General features: G+C 47.8%; 1 protein-coding gene and 1 long non-coding RNA gene across 5 annotated transcripts in view; both read right to left on the bottom strand.

Annotated features, from left to right (window-relative positions):
• The window catches only part of LOC105071853 (uncharacterized), a 292,203-nt gene that overhangs the window by 265,202 nt on the left and 2,909 nt on the right, over nt 1–24,092 (bottom strand). For 3 of the 4 annotated variants that reach the window (XR_012500660.1, XR_012500661.1, XR_012500659.1), the window contains exon 2: nt 22,839–22,920. This is a non-coding gene — a long non-coding RNA (uncharacterized LOC105071853). Of the gene's footprint in view, nt 1–20,954; nt 21,504–22,838; nt 22,921–24,092 lie in introns of those variants that run through there. The other variant, XR_835566.3, reaches the window with a different exon arrangement.
• Nucleotides 254–2,142, bottom strand: CEBPB (CCAAT enhancer binding protein beta). Its single transcript, XM_045519300.2, has one exon. The coding sequence runs from the start codon at nt 1,910–1,912 to the stop codon at nt 872–874; it is 1,041 nt and encodes a 346-aa protein (XP_045375256.2). The 5' UTR covers nt 1,913–2,142; the 3' UTR covers nt 254–871.

Raw genomic sequence — 24,092 nt, 5'->3', positions numbered from 1 at the left:
CTCCTCTGCCCCTCCCCCACCCCTGGCCTGGTACCCCCATCTCCAAGCACAGGCCCTGGGGGGGAGTAGCAGAAGAGAAAAAGCAGCTGCAACACCCCCACTCAACCAACTAAAAAGCCAAAAATTGTAACAGCTCACACACACACCCCCCCAACCCTACACACACCAGAAAAGCAAATATAAAATCATAAATCCAAAATAAAGGGAAAAAAAATCAAAAGCCAACTACTGCCCCCAAAAGGCTTTTTAACCATTTTCAAAAAAAAAAAAAGTTTATTAAAAGTGTTCTTAATGCTTGAAACGGAAAAGGTTCCCAAATATACAGATGCCTCTTTTCTCATAGAAATAGATTATTTTTTTATAATACAAAAAAGACCAAAAAAACCAACAACAAAAACAAAAACAACAGCAACAGCAACAACCCCGTAGGAACATCTTTAAGCGATTACTCAGGGCCCGGCTGACAGTTACACGTGGGTTGCGTCAGTCCCGTGTACACACACGTTCAGCCATGTTTAAACCGATTGCATCAACTTCGAAACCGGCCCGCCCGCCGGCGCCTGGAGAGGGGGGGCAGAAGAGGCAGAGTTTATCATTCATCTGTACACATAGACGTTTCTTCTTTAAATAACACCACGGGCGGGCGGCCCATCTGTATGTGCGGTTGGTTTGGACAAAAATATAGATATATATAATAAAATATTAAAATTACCGACGAGCTCCCCGCGCTGCCAAGTGCCCCAGTGCCAAAGTTTTGCCGGCGCCACCAGGGGCGGGGGCGGGAGCGCGGGCGCTTCCCGGAGTCTCAGCGGCCGCGGCGCGCCCGGCAGCGCAGAGGCCGGCCGGCAGGGGGACGCGCGCGGGGGCCGCGCTAGCAGTGGCCGGAGGAGGCAAGCAGGGGCTCGGGCAGCTGCTTGAACAAGTTCCGCAGGGTGCTGAGCTCGCGCGACAGCTGCTCCACCTTCTTCTGGAGCCGCTCGTTCTCGGCCGTGAGCTCCAGGACCTTGTGCTGCGTCTCCAGGTTGCGCATCTTGGCCTTGTCGCGGCTCTTGCGCACCGCGATGTTGTTGCGCTCGCGCCGGATCTTGTACTCGTCGCTATGCTTGTCCACGGTCTTCTTGGCCTTGCTCTTGACCTGCGAGGGCGCCGGCGTCGCCCCCGCGTAGCAGGCGGCCGGGGGCGGCTTAGAGTCGGCGGGGCTCGGCGTGCCGGGCGGGCTGGACGACGAGGACGTGGACAGGCTCCCGCTGCTGCCGCTCGGCACCGCCTGGTAGCCGAGGTAGGCGCGCAGCGCGTACGGGAAGCCAGCCGCCATGCCTGCGGCGCCGCCGCCCGGCGCTCCGGCCTCCTCCTTCCGCTTGCAGTCCGCGGGCTCGAAGCCCGGCTCCGCCTTGAGCTCAGCCGGCTGCGGCGGCGGCGGCGGGGGCGGCGGGTGTAGGGGCGCGAAGCAGCCGGGGTGCAGCGCGCCCTTGGCGGCCCCCAGACGCCCCAGGCTCACGTAGCCGTATTCGGCTGCCTTCTTGCAGTTCTTGCCCCCGTAGTCGTCGGAGAAGAGGTCGGAGAGGAAGTCGTGGTGCTGCCCGGAGGAGGCGGGCGTGGGGGCGGGCGCGGGCGGAGCCGCCTCGAAGGTGTCCGTGGCCGTGGCTGGCGCCGGGGCCTGCGGCGCGCCCAGCGGCTCCAGGTACGGGCTGAAGTCGATGGCGCGCTCGTGGTCACCGATGCTACCCAGCTCGCCGGCGGGGGGGCGCGGCCCGGGTCTGGCTACGGGGGGCGCCGCAGGGGCCGCCTTGCCGCCGTACGCAGCAGCCAAGCAGTCCGCCTCGTAGTAGAAGTTGGCCACTTCCATGGATTTAAAAGCAGGCGGCGGCGGCAGGGGGAGACATGCTGGGTCCCAGGCCACCAGGCGTTGCATGAACGCGGGTGCCCGGGGAGGGGGCCTGGGGCTGCCCGCTCCGGCCGGCCCGCAGGTGGCGCGGCCTCCCGACTCCGAACTGTCGCTGCTGTGTTGCTGCTGCTGCTGCTGCTGCTACTGCCGCTGGGGTGGCCGCTACTAGTGCGGGGGCTGGCGGCTGGACCCTCTAGTGGGTCCCCTTCCCGGTCCCGTGCGCGGCTCTGACTCGCTAAAGTTTCTCCTGAGCCCGGTTATTTATAAAGGCGGGCCATGGCAACGGCGGCGTCACGCCTGACGTCCGCCCCACCCCTCCTCGGGCACGCAGAGGACACGCTGTGGCCGCCCAAGACCCCCAGGAGGGCGGCAGTGGGGCACAGTGACCAGACTAGAAACCCAGAGCGCGCCCTTGGGGGTCCCCTGGCCCGGGGGTGAGGGGGCGGCTTCACGCCCCTTGCCTACCCCCACCCGTCGGCCCCGGGATTGGGAACAAGGAGGTGCGAACCCGCCCCCGGACCGCCCCCTCCGGGCTGGAGGCTGTACTAGAAGGGAGGAGGGGATCCTGGGAGGGGGCAACGCGATCGCCTTCCCCTACCCCAAACACGGCCGCGGCCCGCCCCCTGCTGGAGGAGGCAATGGCTTCAGGATCCTGCAGCACCCAGTCCCGACGCCCCACGGAAGGGACGCGCCCCAGGCGGGATCCTGGAGACCCCAACCCCCAGCTCTGGCTAGCAGAGAGGTGACCCACCTCCACACTCCACGACCCTTCCCTGGGCCCGTCCCCGCCCCTAAATTTGCCCTTATCCCCAGCTCTTGGAAGGAGGGGATTTCACACCTGCGGTGACTTCACCTCTTAAGTAAGAAAAGTCGGGGGTGCTTGGGGAGTGCAGGTCAGTAGCGAGCTCTCTGGGGCCTCTGCGGGGGTCGGCCGCGCCCCTCCTCCAGCCCCGCCCTCTGCACCTGCCCGCCCCCTCAGACCACACCCGGGTCTTCACCAGCCCCACCCCACCTCAACCTGGGGCGGTGCGGGTGCTGGGCTCTGACCCACTGTGTGACCTTGGGGGAGTCACTTCACTTATCCAAGCTTAAGTGCGTGCAGATGTCTTTACTGTTATTATTAGTTATATTACTCTCTCCACCACAGACTCCCAAACATAAAGCTTTCTGCTCTGGGACACGCATCAGAAAGAAGGGCTTCCTCCCAGGGTACAAAGAGGCCCAGATTGGTGACATGGCCTAATGTCCCCAACTATTCTAAAAAGAAAAGCCCTTGTCCAGGCACCTGCAGACCTATTTGTCAACATAAGGCCAAAACATCTGTTTCTGAGGCTGGTGGGCCGAGTTCCAGCCATGCAAGAGAAAAAAGGGACTTCCCCTATTTTCACCAGGTCCTTACTGTGCACTGAGGGTGGGCCTGGACCAAGAGTTTGCTTTTTCACCCTGCCAGGAGGATGCCCTTGTTGCCCCTGGTTCACAGATGGGGAAACAAGATGGGCCACCTAGATCTGAACAGAGGCCTGAGAGGCCTTCCCTGTCCCCTGCCGTGGGCTCCAGCAGCCCCTTGCCCTCTCTGGCACCATTCCTGGGTCATTTGGGCAGCTCCTTGGACCCACCCCTCTGCCACTCCCGGTGCAGGCCATCCAGGCAGGAGCTCCCATTCTGCCTGGTACTGACCCCCGGCCCACTGCCCCCAGCCCTGGCCCTGGCGGGCAGGCGGGCATTGCTCAACCTTCAGTGTTATCTGGTGAGCTGGGGTGACCTCCGCCCCGGAGAGCTGGAGAAATGACATATCTGAGCGCCCTTGGCGGGGGGGGGGGGGGGGGGGCAGGGAGGGACAGGATGAAACACTGGCCCAGCCTGCTGGCTTTCTGAGGCTTCCCAGCAGCCTCTGGGCTGGGGAGGGATCCAAGGCCCCAGGGCCATCCATCCAGGCCTCCCAAGCTGCAAAATGGGACACTCAGGGCTGAGCTTGAGGGCCACTGCCTCCAAGAGGCCCTCCCTGCCCCACCTGCTGGTGAACTTCCTTCCCAGCCCTTATCTCCAGTCACCATTATCCTAGTTGTCTTGTCTACCTCAGTCCCCCTCCAGACTGCCCCCTCCATGAGCACTGGCCCTCAAATATGGGAACCCCTGGGCCAGGCATGCTCAAAATTTACCAGTGAATGAATGCATTTGCTACCCCCTCTGGACCTAGAACCAGACATCCCCCTGCTTCATTTCCTTCACCGTTCGTATTACAATCAACACTACCCCTTATCCATTTTGATTTCTGTCCCTACTGCCCCCTACCATTGTCAGCCTCACCAGGGCAGGGATTTTTGTTTTGTTCATAGCTGTTTCCCAGTGCCTAAATCAGTGCCAGCACACAGCAGGTGCTCAATAGAGAAAGCTGAGGAGAAGGTGAGGTTCCCCTTCCCCCACTATTAGCTGGGCTGTGTGACCTCGGACAAGATGGCTCCCCTCTCTGAGCCTCAGCAACCCCCCTTCAGGGTTCTGGGGAGATGCAGTGAGACTTGGGGGAGTCTGCAGCTAATTGGAGGATTTGCTGTGGGTCCTCAAGCCAATCTTTCACACTCTCTGAACCACACTTTAAGCTCTTTGCACATATTAACTCATTTAATCCTCTGGAAAATTTGTAGGAAGGAGGTTCTATTATTATCTCTTCTTTACAAATGAGGAAACTGAGGCCCAGCAGAGACAAGTGTGCCTGTTCAAGGCCACATTCAAGGGGTGGGAAGGATTAAAATCTTTCAGCCTGAACTTTGGGTTCATAATAAATCATAATAGGTCTGGTGATGTGAACCCCATTTTCTGAATGGAAAAGCTGAGGCCCAGAGAAGGGTGGTTAGGGTCACACAGTGAGTCAAGGTACAACCCAGACCCTAGGGACTAGCCCCCAAGTACCAGACTCAGCCCCATCAGGGTCTTGCCTTTCTGTCCTCACCCACCAAATACTGAGCCTTTTGCTTCTGCCCTGCCCTGGATTCCCCATTCTGGCCTGACGGTGAAATCAGTGGCAGTTCCCATCCTAGTGCCACCCCAGGTGTCCTGCAGGGAGGCTGCGTGCACAGGTGACGTAAGCCCTTGTTTTTACAAGGTTCGTTGCTCAACAGGCCCTGCCTGCTGCCCCACCATTAATGCTCAGCCTTTCCTCAAGGAGGGGGATGATGTGAGCTGAACCACTATGGCCCAGAGGCCTGGAGCACGCCCCAGTGGCCCTGCAGGCAGCGAGGGCCCAGAAACCAGGATCCACCTGACACCACCCACAATGACCTCTCCTAGTTACTGTCTGGCGTAGGTGTTTGTAGGAACCGCGGTGGGGGGGGGGGGGGGGAAGGGTCTGAAACTGGCAGCCAGCAGCCAAATCCAACCCACAGATGTGTTTGGCTTGACCCCATGGTGTTTTGCTTTGGATTTTTTGTCTGTTTTGTTTTTTAAATGAATTTATTGCCAACATTTAAAAACCAAGACACTTCACATCAAAATTCAAATTTCCAGCTTCTCTTTTAAAACTGGAAGCTGTGGGCTGGGACCACATGGCTACAAGTGGTGAGCAGAAGCCAGGCAGGGATTGTGGAGGAACAGACACTTTTCTACCCAGATACACTCCCTCCTCTGTCCCCAGGCTGCTTCCAGAAATCCTTTTCCCAGTGTCTGCAGCTTTTCCTTAGCCCCATTTCCAGGAGGAGAAAACTGAGGTGACTTGCCCAAGAAGGGTCCCATTATTGCTTCTTTGACAGAGAGTGGTAAAGGTGTTTGCAGAGGGGCTTAGAAATCAGCCAGCAGGTCAAAAAATACGACTGAAGAGGGAACCATCAGAGAGATTGTCACTAGTGGATATGGAGTTGGGGGACTGTGGGATTGGATTTTTGTTTCTGCCCTGTACCCTCCTGGCTGTGGCACCCTGGGGTCCCCTCTAGATCTCAGTCTCTGATGTATTAAATGGTGGTAATATATCCCTTCTCTCTTGGGTGTTCTGGGCCTGCTGTTCCCCCTCACACTGGCCTGCCTCGACACATGGGAGCGAATTACCTCCCCTTGGCCTCACAAAGGGCCTGAACACAGCGAGTCATGAAAACCTCACAAAGCAGGCAGATGGGAAACAAGCCCAGAGTGGGTTACAGCTTCCCCCAACCCCCCAAATCACAGTGAACTGGTAGAAGAGCCGGACCTAAAGGCTAGATTCCCCTGATTCCTATCTTCGAGATTTTTCCCACCACACGTCTTCTTTGAGCCCTCACTTTCTCCATCTACCAAATGGGGCCTAGATTAGATCCCTAAGAGCTGCCAGGTCCAGTGTCCTGGGATCCAAAATTTTGGAGTCCTGGGAGACCCTGAGCTGACTAGTGAAACTTGCCTGGGTATATGCTGCCACCACGTGGCCAGCTCTGGGAATGCAGGAGTGATTTAAATGAAGCTTTTTGACTGAGGGAGGACCTACTGGATACTTTGCTTACGGGATACAGAGGTCAGCACCATGGATATAATAGATGCTCACAGGACATGAGCAAGCCACCACTGAAAGAAATACAAATGTCCAGCAAACAGACAAAAGGTACTCATTTTCATGTTGTCATTCATCAATTTTTTTTTCATCTACTATGGTTCATGCCCTAGAGATATATTTATGAACAAGACAGAAGCGATTGCTGTTCTCATGAAGCTGATATTCCCCTTGGGGAGGACAAACAATAAACAAAATGAAAGAATAAAGTATAGAATGTGTTAGATTCTGGTAAGCACCATGGAGAAAAATACAGCATAGAGGGGGATAGGGAGTGCCGGGAAATCGATTTTAACCTTAGATTAAAGTGGTCAGGGGAGGCCTCATTGAGGTGACAGGTGAGCAAAAACATGAGAGCAATGAGGGAGTGGGCCATGCAGATAGCAGCAGGGGGAACAGCAAGTGCAAAGGCCCTGAGGTAGGAGCCTGCCTGGCCCATGTAGTTGCTGTGGGTGGAGTACAGGGAAAGTAGCAGGAAATGATCTCCTAGAGATGTGGGAGCCATACTGCACAAGGTTTTGTGGGCCACTGTAAAGACTGCCTTCATTCTGGGTTAGTGGGAGCCATGGAGACTTTTTAGCAGAGGGACAGGATCTGACTTAGGTTCTAAAGGAATCCCTCTGGAGGCCTATGAAGGATGGATTGTACTGGAGGTAAGAGCAGAGGAGGGAGCCCAGGGAGGAGGTAACTGCAGTTGTGCAGGCAGATGCCTGTGGACTCCACCAGGCCATGGAGGTGGTGAGAAGTGGACAGATTCTGAACCTATTTTAAAGGTAGAAGCTTCAGAATCTGCTGATAAATCCAGCTGTAGAACAACCACACAGTGGACCACTCCACAGCCATTTAAAGGGACAAGCAATATGACACCAAAAACACTAGAAACAAACAGAAAAAAGTAGATACATCTGACACATCAAAGTTAAAAACTCCTGGACATCAAAGGATAAAATCAACAGAGTGGAAAGGCAGCCTACGGAATTCAAGAAAAATATTTGCAAGTCATATATCTGATAAGAGGTTACTATCCAGAGTATATAAAGAACTTCTACAACTCAACAACAAGAACAACAAAAACAATTAAAAATAGGCAAAAGACTTAGACATTTCCTCAAAGAAGATATATGAATAGCGAATAAACACATGGAAAGATGCTCAGCATCGCTAATCATTAGGAAAACGCAAAATCAAAACCACAATGAGCGACCACTTCACATGCACTGTGATGGCTACTGTCAAGAGAAACAGAAAATAACATGTGTTGGTGAAAATATAAGGAAACTGGAACCCTTGTGCACTGTTGACTTGAATGTAAAATGGTACAGCCACTGTGGGAAACAGTATGGGAGTTCCTCAAAAAATTAAAAATAGAATTACCATATGATCCACCAATTCCACTTCTAGGTATACACCCAAAAGAATTAAAAGCAGGGTTTTAGAGATATATTTGTACACCCATGTTCATGGCAGCATTATTCACAATAGCCAAAAGATGGAAGCAACCCAAGTGTCCGTTGATGTATGAAGGGGTAAACAAAATGGGGTCTGTACATACTAAGGATATTATTCAGCCTTTAAAAGGAAGGAAATTCTGACACATGCTACAGCATGGATGAACCTTGAGGTTCTAAGTGAAATAAGCCAGACACAAAAGGATAAACACTGTCTGCTTAGACTTATATGAGGTACCGAGAGCAGTCAAACTCACAGAGACAGAAAATAGAATGGTGGTTGCCAGGGGCTGGGGAGACAGGAAGGGGGAGTTGTTTAATGGGTACAGAATTTCAGTCTGAGAAGATGACAAAGTCCTGGAGTTGGATGATGGTGAAGGTTGCACAACAGTGTGAATGTACTTAATCCCACTGAATCGTAGTAAAGATGGTAAATTTTATAGAGTTACCATATGATCCAGCAATCCCACTTTTGGATGTATATCCGGAAAAGACAAAGACTCTAATTCAAAAAGATACATGCACCCCCAATGTTCATAGCAGCATTATTTATAATAGCCAAGACATGGAAATAACCCAAGTGCCCATCAACAGACGACTGGCTTAAGAATATATGGTATACATATATACAACAGAATATTACTCAGCCATAAAAAAGAATGAAATAATGCCATTTGCAGCAACATGGATGGACATAGAGAATATTATACTAAGAGAAGTGAGGCAGAGAAAGACAAATACTATACACCTACATGCGGAATCTAAAAAAATAATACAAATAAATCTATATAAAACAGAAACAGACTCATAGACGTAGAAGACAAACTTGTAGTTACCAAAGAGGAAACAGAGTAGGGGGAGGAATAAAGTAAGAGTACGGGATTAACAAATACAAACTATTATACATGAAATAGATAAGCAATAAGGGTTTACTATATAGCACAGGGAACCATATTCGATATCTTGTAATAATCTATAATGGAAAATAACATACATATAACTGAATCATTTTGCTGTACTCCTGAAACTAACACAATATTGTAATTGTATTCACAATCAATATAATTGTAAATCAAGTATTTTTTTAAGACAGTAAATTTATGTTATGTGAATTTTACACTTTTTTTTTTTTAAGACAAGGTCGCTATCCCTACGTCAGCATGGAGAGATGCCCCATGGCACTGTGAGGTGAAAGAAGGATGTAGCAGAGCAGTTTCCCAGTAGAGTCACGTTTGTCTTGAAAATTTTTGCCATTAGCTTTAAAAGAACTAATTTTGAATTCTACATAGTGTTGATGAAAGTTTCGGGGGAAAAAGCATGCTTACATACTTTTAGTGACTTTGCAAAGTGGTCCGACCTCTAGCTGTATTTGGGGCATAGCTATCAAAATGGGAAACGTCACTGGGCCCAGAAATGCTGGGCATTTATACTACAGAAACACTCACACCTGCACCAATGGACACTGTAATAGCAACCCTTGTGATATAACATCTGTGGCTGCCATTTTCTGGAAATACTCTGCAGCTACTAAAAAAGAATGAGGCAGCTCCCCAGGAAAGGATCTAGACAAGCACTGTCCCAGAGAGCTTTCTGGGATTATGGGAATATTCTACATCTGTGCTGCGCCATATGGGAGCTTCCAGCCACGTGTGGCCACTGAGCCCTTGAGATGTGGCTAGTGTGACTGAGGAAATGATTTTTTTATTTTATTCCATTTCAATTAAATTTAAGTAGCCTCCTCTGGCTAGTGACTACTGTATTGAACTGCACATGTCTAGAATCATCTCCAAGGAGTATCCCTAAGAGAAAAAGGCGAAGTGCAAGCCAGGATGTGAGGTGTGCAAAGACCTACATAAATAAGGGAAGACGTGGAAATGTACTCATGTGTTTGTACTGGGGTGTAGTCTCCCACTGGAAGGCCCATAAGAAATAGGCAACAGTGTAGGGCCCGGGGTGATGTGAATATTGTATAACAATGCACCTCAAAACTTAGTGGCTTCAAACAAACCCCATTTGTTTGCTCCCGATCCTGCAGGTCAGGAATTTGGACAGGTCACAGAGGGGTAGCTTGTCTCTTGCTCCAGGCCTGGCTGCTGGCTGGAACATCCGAGGGGACTTCATTCCCGTGTGTGGCAGTTCAGCTAGAATGGCAAGAATGGCCAAAGCATGTGTCTGCCAGTTAGTTCTTGGTTCTCCATTATGCAATTTCTCCCTGCACACATGGCCTCTTCAAGTGGCCTCTGCACGTGCTGTTATTGTTGTGTGGCTTTCTCCGTGGCCCCTGCATGTGGCCACGCTGTCTCTGCTGGTGTTCTCTCCAGGTGGCCTCTCCTGGCGGTCTCCCCACCACCGTAGCCATACTCCTTACCCAGCAGCTGGCTTCTCAAACAGCACGGACGTGAAAGCTGCTATGCCTTCTTAGACTTAAGCCCCTAACTGGCACATCACCATTTCTGTCTCCTTCTGCTGGTCAGCCCAGATGCCAGGGCAGGGGACTACACAAGAGCATGTGGTTCACTGGGAGCCCCTAAAGTAAGTCTATCACGGGAGGAGGGCTGGGGTCTTGAGGTGGGAGGTGGGAGGAAGACCCACTTTAAAATGTTGACTTTGGATATCTATTACCGTATTATTATTTGTTTGAGTTTAGAAAGCCATTCATGGCATGGTCCTGCCTCCACATCTTTGCTTCTGCTGTTCCCTCTGCCTGTAACACCCTTCCGCCACCAGCTGAGAAATGCCCTGAAAAACTTTCCCTGAACACCCAAGTTAGATTACTTACTCTCTGCTTCCTCTGTGCTCCCTAGACCGTGTGCCTCTAGGAACTTATTCTGCCCCTACTGGACTTACTTTTGTGTAATTTCCCTCTCCTGGGGCCCATCAAGGTCAGCCCAACCTAGGTCATCTCTGCGTGCGCGCACACACACACACACACACACACACCACACACACAGAGGGAGAGAAATTATTCAAGTGCTGAGTAGGTGCTCAGTGATTTGGGGGCACAATCCAGGAAAATACACACTTTTCCTGATCCACAATCTCCCCACCCAGCCAAGCCCAGTGCTGGCACCTCTGGTTGCATTGTCTAGAATCACCACCAGGTGGCGATGGAGCCCAGCCTCCAACCTGCGCAGCTGCTCTCTGAGCTGAGAAAGCAGGTGTAGGTGGTGAACTTGAGACGTCAGAGACCCCAGGGCCAGCTTTGAAGAGAAATTTCCCGTCCTCATGGCTCATCCCCCTCCTCTTCAACTTCACCGTTTGCTCCCCCATCAAGCAAACTGACTTTAATCATAGAAATGCCAACCATTCATAGGTGCAAAAACCTGACTGGATCATCTTGTGCCAAGTGAAAGGCACCAGACACAAAAGAACATGTCCTGTGTGATTCCACTTCTGTGAAGCTCTAGAACGAGCAACAATATTCTGTGATGGAAAATATCAGAACAGTGGTTGCCTCAAGCTGGGGGTGGGCAGGGTTGAGTGGGAAAGTACGAGGGCACTTTTGGGGCGATGGTAAATGTTCTGTATTAGTTTCCCAGGGCTGTCATAACAAAGCACCACAACCTAGGTGGCTCAAAACAACATACATTTATTCTCCAACAGCTCTGGAAGCTAGAAGTCTGAAATCAAGGCCATGCTCCCTCTGAAATCTCTCGAGAAGAACCCCTCCTTGCTTCTTCCTGCTGGTGGTTGCCAGCAATCTGTAGTATTTCTTGGCTTGGAGCTGCATCACTCCAGCCTCTGCCTCTGCCTTCAGGTGGACTTCTTCCCCGTAGGTATGTTGCATCCAAATCTCCTTTCTCTTACGTAAAAGACACCAGTCAATGGATTTAGAGCCCATCCTAATTCAGTATGAGCTCATCTTCACCTGGTTATACCTGCAAGACCCTATCTCCAAATAAGGCCACACCCACAAGTACCAAGGGTTAGGATTTGAAGGTATCTTTTGGAAGGACACAATTCAGCCCACTTCGTGTTCTGTATCTTGGAAAGTGTTTGGATAACACAGGTAGACGCACTTGTCAAAAATAATCTAAAATACACCTAAGATTTGTGCATTTCGCCGAATGTCAGTTTCACAGACAGAGAAACAAATATTGAACTCTAGCTCCTGGTGTGCATGCTGAAGTGTTTAGGGGTGAGGTGAACTGCTGTCTGCAAATTACTTTGCCATTTTGTTGCCCTATCTCTTTGGTCTCCTTTAATTGAGAACAGTTCCTCAATCTGTCTTTTTTAAAAAGTCATGATCTTGACACTTTTGCAAAGGACAGACCAGTTATTTTATAGAAAGTCCTTCCTGTGGCTCTGTCTGAAGTTTCCTCGTGGTTGGACCCAGGCTGTGCACCTTTGTCAGGAACCACCCAAGTGGTGGTGTGTCCTTCTCAGAACTGCCCACCAGGGGGCGCCTCAGAGCCGTTTGTTCCATTACTGGTGATGTTAATATTGATCCCTCGGTCGAGTGTGTCAGGTTTCACCACTCAAGTTACTGTATTTTCTCTTTGTAACAAGTATCTTATGGGGAGATATTTTTACACTACTTAAATAGCCTGTTATTCTGCCAACTTTCACTAATTTTTCACAATTTCACTAATTTGAACTTCCATTTGTGATGCTTGCCTAAATCAATCAATCTATTGCCATGTAATAAATGATCCCCAAACTTAGCAATTTAAAATAATCATTCCTTTTCTCACTTTTTGTGAGTCAGGAATTCCTCAGTATGACTGGAAGGTTCTGCCTTAGAATCTCTCAGAAGGTTGCAATCAAGACGTTGGTGGTGCTACAATGATCTAAAAGCCCAGCTGGGGCTGGAGCATCAACGTCCAGTAGAAAGAATGTGGGCCATAAATGGGAACCACATGTTTAATGTTTAATCTTCTAGTAGCTGCAGTTTATAAAGTAGAAAAAGATACATGTGGAATTCAGTTTCGTAATAAAATTTATCAAATCCAGTATATCTAAAATCTTCTCATTTCAACATGTTCTCAATATCAAAAATTATTCATAAGATACTTGACATTTTTTTCATGTTGTCTTTGAAATTCAATGTGTGTTTAACACAGCACATTCCAATTTGGACCAGCCGCACTGCAGGTGCTTAACAGCCCTACGTGGCTAGCAGGTATCACAGCTGACAGTTCAGTACTGAAGGATCTACGTCCAAGATGCCGCTCTTACATGGCTGTTGTGGGCGGGCTCAGCTCCCCAGCACGTGGCCTCTTTACAGGGCTGATTAGTGTCTCCGTGACATGGAACTGTCTTCCCCCAGAGAGAGTGATCTGAGAGAGGGAGAGAGCAAGGGTAGATAGAGCACAATGCTTTTTATTACCTAGTTTGGGGACGCAGCATCCCTTCTGCCACATTCTATTTATCAGAATCAAATCACCAAGGTCAGCCCCTACTCCAAAGGAAGTGAATTCGATTCCACTTCTTGAACAGTGTCAAAGATTTGGTGGCTGTATCTTAAAATCACCATACCCCTATTTTTTCGCTTATTCATTTATATCCATATGAACTCGTGGATTTTATTTTATTTCATGGGTTATAAATCCATTACTACCATTATTTATCGCGTTGCTCAAATTGGCCCTTTCAGCTGGCTCCTGTGTCATTTTACCATGTCCCCATCATTCTTGGAGCGTGTCCTTATTTTCTGGCATAACAAGATGTTCCAGGCTCAATTTCTACTTTTCTTGCCCCAGCCCTGGTTCCTTTCAGTAGAGAAAATCTGGGTGCTGCCCACCTTTTTTTTTTTTAATTGACGTGTAGTTGATTTACAATATTGTGTTAGTTTCCAGTGTACAGCATAGTGAGATTCAGTTATACACACATATTCTTTTTCATATTCTTCTCCACTATAGGTTATTATGTCCAACTTTAATTTTTACCAGTCCAATAGCTGTAAAGAGATGGCTCCTAGTTGTTTCCTTTTGCATTTCCTATAACTAGTGAGTCTGAGCCTTCTTCCCAAGCTTGTGGTTTTTCTCTTCTGTAAATTTCTCTTCGCATCCGTTGCCCTTTTTCCACTGGAGTTGCTGTCTTTTCTGTTGTTGCTTATTTGCAGGAGTGTGAGTGAAAGTATACAATATTTTTCCTTTTGAGACTGGTTTATTCCCCTTAGTGTAACGTTTTCAAGCTCCGTCCATGCTGTTGTATGTGTAGAAACTTCGTTCCTTGTTCAGAGTAATATCCTACCCTATGTATATGCCACATTTGGGGTATCCATTCACCCTTCAATGGATGTTTGGGTTGTTTTCACCTTTTGGCTGTTGTGAAGATGCTGCCATGCACAGGGGTGTACAAGTATCTATTTGAGTCCCTGTTTTCCATTGTTTTGTGTATTTAGCTAGAAGTGAAATTGGGGACCATATGGTAATTCTATGTTTAACTATTTGAGGAACTGCCAAACTGTTTTCCTTATCAGCTGCACCATTTTGTATTCCCTACAGCAATGCACTGGGGTTCCAATTTCTCCACATCCTCACCAATACCTGTTATTTTCTGTTGCATGTGTATGTGTGTGCATGTGTATTTTTAATAACAGCCATCCTAATGGCTGTGAAGTGGTAACTTGTTATGCTTTTGATTTGCATTTTCCTAATGATTAATGATATTGAGCATCTTTTCACGTGCTTTTTGGCCATTTGAAAATCTTCCTTGGAGAAATGCCTATTCAAGTCGTCTGCCCATTTTTGAATTGGGTTTTTTATGCTTGTGCTTTTGTAATTTGTTGTAAGATGTCCTTCCTCACCTCTAGGTATAAAGATACTTCCTGACTTTTCTCCTACTAATTTTGGGGGTGAGGGTATGACCTTTTGTGGTACAAAATATATAACATAATATTTATCATTTTAACCATTTGTAATTAAGTGGTTTTATGGAATTTGTACAATTCGGTGGTGTTATATTCACAATGCCTTACACCCATCACCACTATCTATATCCAAAAGTTTGCATCATCCCCAGTATAAACTCAGTACCCATTAAAGAGTAACTCCCCATCCCGCCTCCCTCTAGCTTCTGATAACCACCATTCTACTTTCTGTCTCTATGAATTTGCCTATTCTAGGTACCTCATAAGTGGAATCACAATATTTGTCCTTCTGTGTCTGGCTTATTTCACTCAGCATAAAGTTTTCAAGGTCCATCCATATTGTAGCCTGTGTCAGAATTTCATTCCTTTTCATGGCTGAATAGTATTCCATTGCATATATGTAACTTCTACTAATTTTATAATTTTGCACTCCATGTTAAGACTTTAATGTACCTAGAATCCACCTTTGTTTTCAGTTTGAATTAAAGATCCAGTTTTATTTGGGGCCACTTTCCCAGCACCATCTTCTGAACAATCTCTCATTTCCCCACTGGGCAATGAGGCTGCCTTTATTGTGTCTCTGGTTCTCATATACCTACAGACCGCTCCACTGTCACCGCTCTGCCTTGTCAGTCTGTTTCTCCTTGCACCAGCACCCTCGCTGTTTTTTAATACAATAGCATATGTCTTTTGGCTGCTGATGGGTAAGTCTCCTCTTTACTATTCTTTTGTAAGGTTCTGGCTAAGTTCTTTTCCTGCCACATCTCATCAAATCCTCAAAACAGCCCAGTGTCGATGGGTACATTCCGCATCCCCACATGACAGGTGAGGAAACTGAGGCCTCAGGGAGGGAAAGTGACTTGATGAAGTTGACAGAGCTGACAAATGACAGAAGTAGAACGAAACAAGGCTTATCTGACTCTAGGGCCACCCTTTGAGCCCCAGCACCCAGCTGCCTCTCTCATCTATAGTCTGCCGGGTTCTTATCTGTAAGAAGTGGGTAAGGGCTGGAAAGGCCTGCTGGGCTGGCCACTTGCCAGTCTGCTTTCATGTCAAGAAAGGAAACCACTCATATCAGGAAAGGAAACCACTGAGTATTTAAACAGACTTTCCAGCAAGGAATGGGTTACAAAGATGATAGAGGAGCCCAGAAGCCAACCAAGGGACTGTGAAGAAACTCAGAATTAGCAGCAGCAGAAAGCCATTGCCTCTGACGGACAGAGGGAGGAGGTATCGTTACAGTAGCCCAGGGCCTGTGGTCACTCAGCAAAGCTGGAAACACAGCGACTGTCCCGCAGGAGCTGGAGCCATGGAAGAGACTCGGCTGTTGATGGAGATGCAGCCCGAGGTGTAAGGAGAGAAGGAAAAATACTCTGGCTTCTCCCTTCCTCAAGCTTCCCATCTCCCACCAGGACCTCCTATTGGCCAATGGGAGGTCAGCTGACCTGGAGCCTGGGAAATGCAGCCTGCAGAGGTCAGCCCCTCTGTAACGCAGAGCAGAACAGGGGAAGGGCAGATCAGCGATCTGGGGGCAAAAAGGACCAGTCCCTCCCCAACAGGCCCTCTCTTCCTGGTCCCAGTGCCCACGAGGCAGTCCCCACCATGGTTCTAGCCTTGGTTTCTGGGATCTAGTGATACCACACCCTGCTTCTGTCCCTCTAGCCTCCACTAAAGCTCATCGTGTGGTGCCTCATCCTGCCCTTTTGGCATCTCGGCTCTTCCATCATCTGTATAGGCAATTTCCTGTGTTCCATTCCTTCTGTTTGTAATGACTAAAATGGTCTCCGTTTTCCAAAACTGGACCTTTGCTGACACAACAGTGATGCCATAATTCACAGAATGGCCACAGTGGTCCATGCTAAGTTTGTGGATTGACTGATTAACGAACCAGAGAGGAGGGCAGAAATTAAGTGGGCTGAGTTCCCAAGGTGGGGCCAAGCCCAGGCCCGGTGTGGGCCAGGCTGCAGAGTAACCACAGCAATCCCAAGGCCGCGGGGTCCACAGAGATGCCAAGGTTCACAAGTCAGGCTGCGAGGCTCCGTGTGGCTCTGGGCCAAGGAAATCAGCCTCTGTCAAGGACCTCCCGTATGCCTGTCTGTATTCACACATCATCCTGCATTAGTTTGCTCAGGCTGTCATAACAAAGAACCACAGACTGGGTGGTTTCAACCACAGAAATTTATTGTCTCACAGTCCTGGAGACTAGAAGTCTGAGATTAAGGTGTCCACAGGGTTGGTTTCTTCCAATACCTCTCTCCTTGACTCGTAGATGGCTGCCTTCTCCCTGTGTCCTCATCCTCGTCCCTTGTGCATCTGTGCCCTGATCCCCTCTTCTCATAAGGACACCAGTCATGTTGGATTAGGACCCATCCTGATGACCTCACTGTAACTTAGTCATCTCTTTAAAGACCTCAACTCCAAATACAGTCACATTTTGAGATGCCTGAGGGCCAAGACTTCAACATATGAATGGGAGTGAGGGGGCACATTTCGGCCCTTGATGACTCCCAATCTCACACGGTGGGCATTATCAGTCCTGTTTTCCAAATGAAGAAATGGAGGCCCAGACAGTGATTTCCCTAAGGCCACCCAGAGCTGGGTCAGCTCAGGTCCAAGACGTTTCGCCTGCCAAGCCCCAGGGAACAATCTCTCACTTCCTGTGAATGCCTCAGACCCTGGAAAATGGATTCCAATCTTCCCTTCAACTCCTTTCCTCTGTGCCATAAGACAGCAGTCCACCACATACGGAGCATTTATAAGGAATCAGGCTTGGTGGGTGGGTATAGCTCAGTGGCAGAGCACATGCTTAGCATGCACAAGGTCCTGGGTTTAACCCCCACCACCTCCATTTTTAAAAATTATGGAAAAACAAATTATGGACCAGGCTCTTCCACTGGCATTTTGTATGTCCTCTCTATACACAGATGCACTGCCTTCAAGCTTCTGCTCAAACCTCCCCAGAGATGCTCCCCCAGAGCACCTTATTTGTAATAATGCCTCCACCCACACAGATCCACACCCTGCCTTATTTTCCTTTACAGCGTTATCAATACCTGAAAGTATCCTATATGTGTGTTTATTTTTTATAGTCTTCCCCCAACTAGACTCTATGAGGGCAGGACCCAGGTCTTGGTGTATTTTAGTGCCTGGATGACATTCATCATAGGTCCTTAATGTTGGCTCAATAAGGAATCAAATTAAAGAACTCTCTCATCATATCCTCACCAGGCATCTGTACGGTAGGCCCTAGGATCCTCATTTCATTGAAGAAACTAAGGCTTAGAGAAAGTCCCAAATCTGCCCAAGCTCACCCAGTTAGTAGGTAGTGAAGCTGGAATTTGAACCCAGGCCAACCTCCTAGCCCTGCCTTTGTTTCTAAATCTCTCCCTGCTCTGTGGCCTCCCAAATTACCTTCACAGCTACCCTGAAACTCTAGTTCTGGAAATTCCCAACTCCTCACTGAGCTGAGCTGCAGTATCATTTTTGCCAGCAGGTGTCACTTAGAGAATTCCTCAAGGCCCCAGTCGGAGGTCCAGCACTCCAGAGCATGAACCTGCCAGAGTTTATTTAATCACCTTTAAGGATACTTTCCAGTTTTGGGTCCACAAGCCAATCTGCAGCTGCATCCTTGAAACTGTGTTCATGGGCTATGAGGTGAAAATTTCTCTGAGAATGGATTCCTAGAAACGGAATTGCACAGATCAATGAAGAACTTTAAGTTATGTAGATTCCACAAACTTGCTAAGACTGGATTACAACCAAGGAATGTGAGGCACAGAGAGGGCATGTGGGTTCTCCAGGGGCACACAGTAAGCTAATACAAGGTCCAGGTTTGAGTCTGTCTCCACTGGCCATGAATTTTTCCAGTGCACTTGGAAGGTGCTTCCACCTAGGCTCAAATGCCGTCTTTGTGCATTTTTACGTTTGTGGCCTGGATCTGACTACTCTTTTCATCTTTTCAATCATCCATTTGTTCATTTAACAAATGAGTTGGTGAAATACAGGCTCAATGCTGCAAGAATGACTCAAATAATAAATGTCTTCCAGACAAGAAAATAGTTTCTTTTCCCCTTTCACATCAATCTGAATGAAAGCAGTCCAGAGTTGGATGGTAACTTTATGGTATCAGGGATCCAGACTCTTTCTATCTTATAACTCTTCTATCTTCAAACAGCAGTTTCCATCTCATGGTCTAAGATGGCTGCTCTAGCACTGCCATCACATCTACACTCCTGCCAGTTGGAAGTTTTAAAAAAGAAAGTAAAGGTCAGCCTCTTTAAGGGCACAAACCAGAATATTTTGTGCCACTTCCACTCTCATTCTATTGGCTGGAATTAGTCACATGTCCTACACTGATGCAAGAGAGGCTGGGAACAATAGTCACTAGCTAACATACCTGTGCAACCACCACGTTGTCTTCTAAAACTCAGGATTCTATTACTAATGAATATATTGTCCATTCTCTGCCACCTATACATTTTCTGAGTACCTACCATGTATGGGAGAAGGTGTAACAAACTGGAAATAGCACAGGCTTTGGAAGTTGACTCGTCTTGAGTTTGAATCTCAACTTTGCCTTTCCTAGCCATGCATCATGACCTCTCTGGGCCTCAGTTTTCTCATTTATAAAATGGAGACATTTATAAAATGGAGAACAAGTGTGCTCATCCCACATGGGGGGCTTGTGAGAGTCATGATAGAGAATCAGCACTGAACTGGTGTGCAGTTAGCACTAAGGAAATGGCAGCTGCATCAAACTCCAATGTGTATTTTGTGCTTACAGCACATCTCAGTGCAGACAAGCCACATTTCAAGTGCTCAGTAGCCACTTGTACTGTACTAGACAGCACAGGTCTAAATCATCAAATGATATATGTTTTAAAAGAAAGAAAGGAAAGAAATGACAGCTGCTTTTAAAATGAGCCAGACCCTGAGCCAGACTCCCAGGGGCCAGAGGTGACTCAGCAGAGGCCCTGCCCTTGATTCCAGTGGAAAGACATTCCAGGGCAGCCTCCTGTCAATAAAAGCCCAGAGACATGTCCACGCATAATCCCAGTGCATCAATCATGCATGAGTCAGAGCTGTTATGCCCATAAGTCATAAAGCAGCAGCTGGTCCCAGGATTCCTGGCGTCCTTCCAAGCCCATCTCCCTAACCCCATCTTCCAGAGGAGCAGAGTCGAAGGAAGAGCTGTGAGCACAGCATGACTACACTGTTTTATCAGTTTCCTCCTAACGGGGCTTGGGGGCTGGTTCCAGTTTGGAGCGATCATAAATAGACTTGGCCAGGCCTCCCTATGCCTATAGGAGTGGGGTTTTTCAGGGTAGCTGGGGATAAAGAACTGCTGGGGTGAATTGTAGATCCACAGGGTGCTCCAATTGCAACAGAGGAAGGCATCTCTCCCCAATTTACTTATAGACCACAGTTTCTCAACCTTAGCACCACTGATATTTTGGACTAGAGAATTCTCTGTAGCAGGAGCTGTTCTGTGCATGGTAGAATGTTTGACAGCATCCCTGGCCTCTACACACAAGATGCCAGTAGCATATCACCACCCTCAGCTGCGATAACGAAAAAGCCTCCAGACATCACCAAATGTTCCCTAGGGGTCACAGTCATCCCCAGTTGAGAATCACTGGTCTCAGTGTACAGAGCCTGCAAGTAGGATTTCTAAGCACAGATTCTTTAAGCAGATTTGTGGATGTTACTGATTTTCTCCTCTTTGGGCAGGGTGAATGTCCTATCTCTTTGGAAGGGGTCCATGACCTTGGTAGTCGCTAGTTTAAGAATAAGGATTTCAGGTCGTTATTGGAATAACAATGGGATTTGAATATGTACAATAAGAATGATATTATAACATTGTATCAGCTTTAAATTTCCTGATTTTGAAAACTATACAGTGGTCTTGTAAGAGACTGTCCTTGTTCTTAGAAGATGCACACTAAAGTAATTAGAAGTAAAAAAAAAAAAATTATGTCTGTAACTGCCTCTCAAATGGTTCCGAAAAATTACAAAAACAGAGAAGGAATGATAAGACAAGTGTAGCAAAGTGTTGACAATGGAGGGCTCTAAGTGAAGGAGATATGGAAGTTTACTGTACTATTCTTGCAACTTTTCTGTAAATTTGAAATTATTTTTTAGACATTCTTGTTTTAAGAGGGTTTTTTAAATCACCTATGTTTTATTCTAGTTTTTAAAACATGGTTTCAATCTGTTGAAACCCGCTCCCAGAAAAAGGATGCATGCCTGTGCCCAGAATCCAGGCCCCATTCAGGTTACAGTCCCAAGAATATCCCAGAAAAGGTTCTCTTTGCGTTTATTTGCATCTGTCAAATGCCCAGAAAGGAATTCCACCCAACATTAACAGGGGTCAGTAATAGCCCCTACAGGGCCCCAGTTTTGTTCAGATGGCCACGCCTCCTCCAGGTAGCCCAGGTGCCTCAAGGAAGTGACCCCCATCTCCAGATCCTTGGAAAGGCTGACGGGTCTAGAGGGGATCTTATCTCCCTTGCCAGTGACTGGTCCAGCAATAGGCATGTGATGCAAGGGAACCCATGAGAAACAAGGAGGCTCCAGGCTGATTTTTTATTTGTTTAAATGAATAAAATGCAAGGAAGTGATTTATAAGATATCCAACCCTGGGACTCTTGGATACTGCCCCAAGAACACCATGGAAAGAAGCCAGTCTAGCCTTCTGGAAGATGAGAGGCCCCAGTCAACAAGCAGCACCCACTGCTGGACGTATGAATGAGGTCACTGTGGACCTTCCAGCACAGCTGGAAGCTGAATGACGCTGCATGAGTGAGACCAGGTGAAACCAGCAGTGGAACCATCAGCCAATCCACGGAGCTGTAAGCAGTCATAAATCAAAACGGTTGTTTTAAGCAACTGTTTGGAGGAATGATGTGAAGATTTAATGAGGCTATAACAGGACCTGGTACACAGAAAGCGCTCAGTAGATGCCGGTCATTATTGCTGACCACGTATTACTGCCCCAAACCCATGGTGATCACTCCCTCCTGTCTCTCCATCTAATGAAGCACTCCCTATCATCCTCCACCCATCTCTCCATCCTGCTTCATGTCTCCACACCATCTGTCCCGGCCTAACGTTAGATTGTTTTTTTACCTATTTATTATCGGTCCCTCTTGCAACTGGGACGGCAGGGACCACTACTCTATGGCCAGCATTTTACACAGCATCTGGCCCACAGCAGGTCTCAGTAAAGATTTGGTGAATAAATGAATGGGGCAGTCCAGCTCAACATGACTTGCAGCAAGTCATGGGGGATCCATCCCCCAACGCTGTGGCTGACACCTTGGGGCATGTCCATGTCAGGCAGCTTTGCAGCCTGAGTCTCAACTCTAGGAGGAGCCAGAGAACAGAGAATTGAAGGAGAAGGGACCAGCCACCTGACTCTGGGGAGAGCGCACACCAGAAAGTAGGTACATTTGGGGAAAGGTTTGGCAGGATGACAGTGGGAGATGTCAGGAGATGAGGCTGGAGAGTCAGCAGGGCCTTAACTGTCAGCTAAGGATGTGGATCTCACCCTACCACGTTCACAGTCAAGTGTAACAAACAGGGGAGATAACAAACATTTCTGCAGGTTCTCCTGCCTGCCAGGTACTGCAACTGTCACTGTGCTCACTGTGAACCTGACAACGAGACTAAGAAGCATCATTCTTTCCATTTCTGGAAGGAAAATAGACCCACATTGGCTCAGAAACACAGCTGTGAGACTCCAAGCATCAAAGGTCAGGCTCCTTCCACTGCCCATCGCTGCCCTTGGCCGTCACCCCCATTTTAGTGTGTAATTCCGCCTCCTCCTTTCTGTCTTTCCTCTGGTTTGACAAGCAAAATCACATGTCATTCTCTACACCAGAAAAACTTGAAGCCCGCTTGACGTCTCTACTTGACATCCCACATGTAGCAGACCCAAAACAGAACTCCTGACCTCCCGCTCCCCAAACCTGCTCCCATCTTGTTCTTCCCCAGCTCAGTCAACGGCACCTCCATCCTTCCAGTGGTTCAGGCCAGAAACCTGGGAGCCATCCTCGACTTCTCTTTCCCTCACCCCACATTCCATCAAACATTAAGTCCTGGCTGCTCCACCTTAAAAATGCATCCGAAATCCACCATCTCTCCCACCTCCGCAGTCACCGTGGCCTGACCATCCGCTCCTACCTGGACAACTGCAGTCACCTCCCTCTGGTCTCCTGCCGCTGCACAGTCTCTGAGTCCGTCTCCCACACGTAGCCCAGGGATCCTATTAAAATGCAAAGTCAAGGTCACTGTACAATCCTTTATCAGAATTGCCCAATAGAACTTTCTGCGGTGGTAGAAATGTTCTATATCTGCACTGTCTAATTCATTGGCCATCAGCCACATATGACTGTTGAATACTTGAAATGTGCTTAGTAACTGAAGGACTGAAATTTTAGTTTTACTTATCAGCCACACTTTATTGGCAAGGCTGTGGGAAACAGGTACTCTTGAACACAGCTGATGGGAGTATAAATTAGTATATGATTCCAATGGCAATATCTACCTACCTACCTACTGATAGGTTTGTCTGTATCTACAAAAATAACAAAGTAGTTAACGCTTTTTTTTTTAAGTATAATCAGTTTACAATGTTCAGTGTCAGTTTACAGTATCAGTTTCCGGTGTACAGCATAATGTTTCAGTCATCCATATATACACATATACTCCTTTTGATATTTTTTCATTATAGGTTACTACAAGATATTGAATATAGTTCCCTGTGCTATACAGTACAAGCTTGTTGTTTATCTACTTTATATATAGTAGTTAGTATCTGCAAATTTCAAATTCCCAATTTACCCCTTCCCATCCCCCTTCCCCCATAAGATTGTTTCCTCTGTGAATCTGTTTGTTTTCGTAAATAAGTTCATTCGGGTCTTCTTTTTTTTGATTCCACGTATAAGTGATATCATATGGTATTTTTCTTTCTCTTTCTGGCTTACTTCACATAGAATGATGATCTCCAGACCCATCTACATTGCTGCAAATGGCATTATTTTTATTTTTATGGCTGAGTAGTATTCCATTGTATATATATACCACAACTGCTTTATCCAGTCATCTGTCAATGCACATTTAGGTTGTTTCCAAGTCCTGGCTATTGTAAATAGTGCTGCTATGAACACTGGGGTGCATGTATCTTTTCAAGTTGGAGTTCCCTCCGGGTATATGCCCAGGAGTGGGATTGCTAGAGCATATGGTAAGTCTATTTGTAGTTTTTTAAGGAATCTCCATACTGTTTTCTGTAATGGCTACACCAAACTACATCCCCACCAACAGTGTAGGAGGGTTCTTTTTTCTTCACATCCTCTCCAGCAGTGATTGGTTCTGGACTTTTTAATGATGGTCATTCAACACAGTTAACAGTTGTCACAGTAATTTCACATCAATAGT

The sequence above is a fragment of the Camelus bactrianus genome, chromosome 19 (assembly GCF_048773025.1).
Source record: "Camelus bactrianus isolate YW-2024 breed Bactrian camel chromosome 19, ASM4877302v1, whole genome shotgun sequence".
Taxonomy (NCBI): Eukaryota; Metazoa; Chordata; class Mammalia; order Artiodactyla; family Camelidae; genus Camelus; species Camelus bactrianus.
The sequence above is the reverse complement of the archived record's forward strand: the minus strand, read 5'-3'. Positions and strand labels throughout refer to the sequence as shown.

Coding starts and splice junctions, on each gene's coding strand:
- CEBPB (XM_045519300.2), bottom strand. CDS start 1,912: ATGCAACGCCTGGTGGCCTGGGACCCAGCATGTCTCCCCCTGCCGCCG.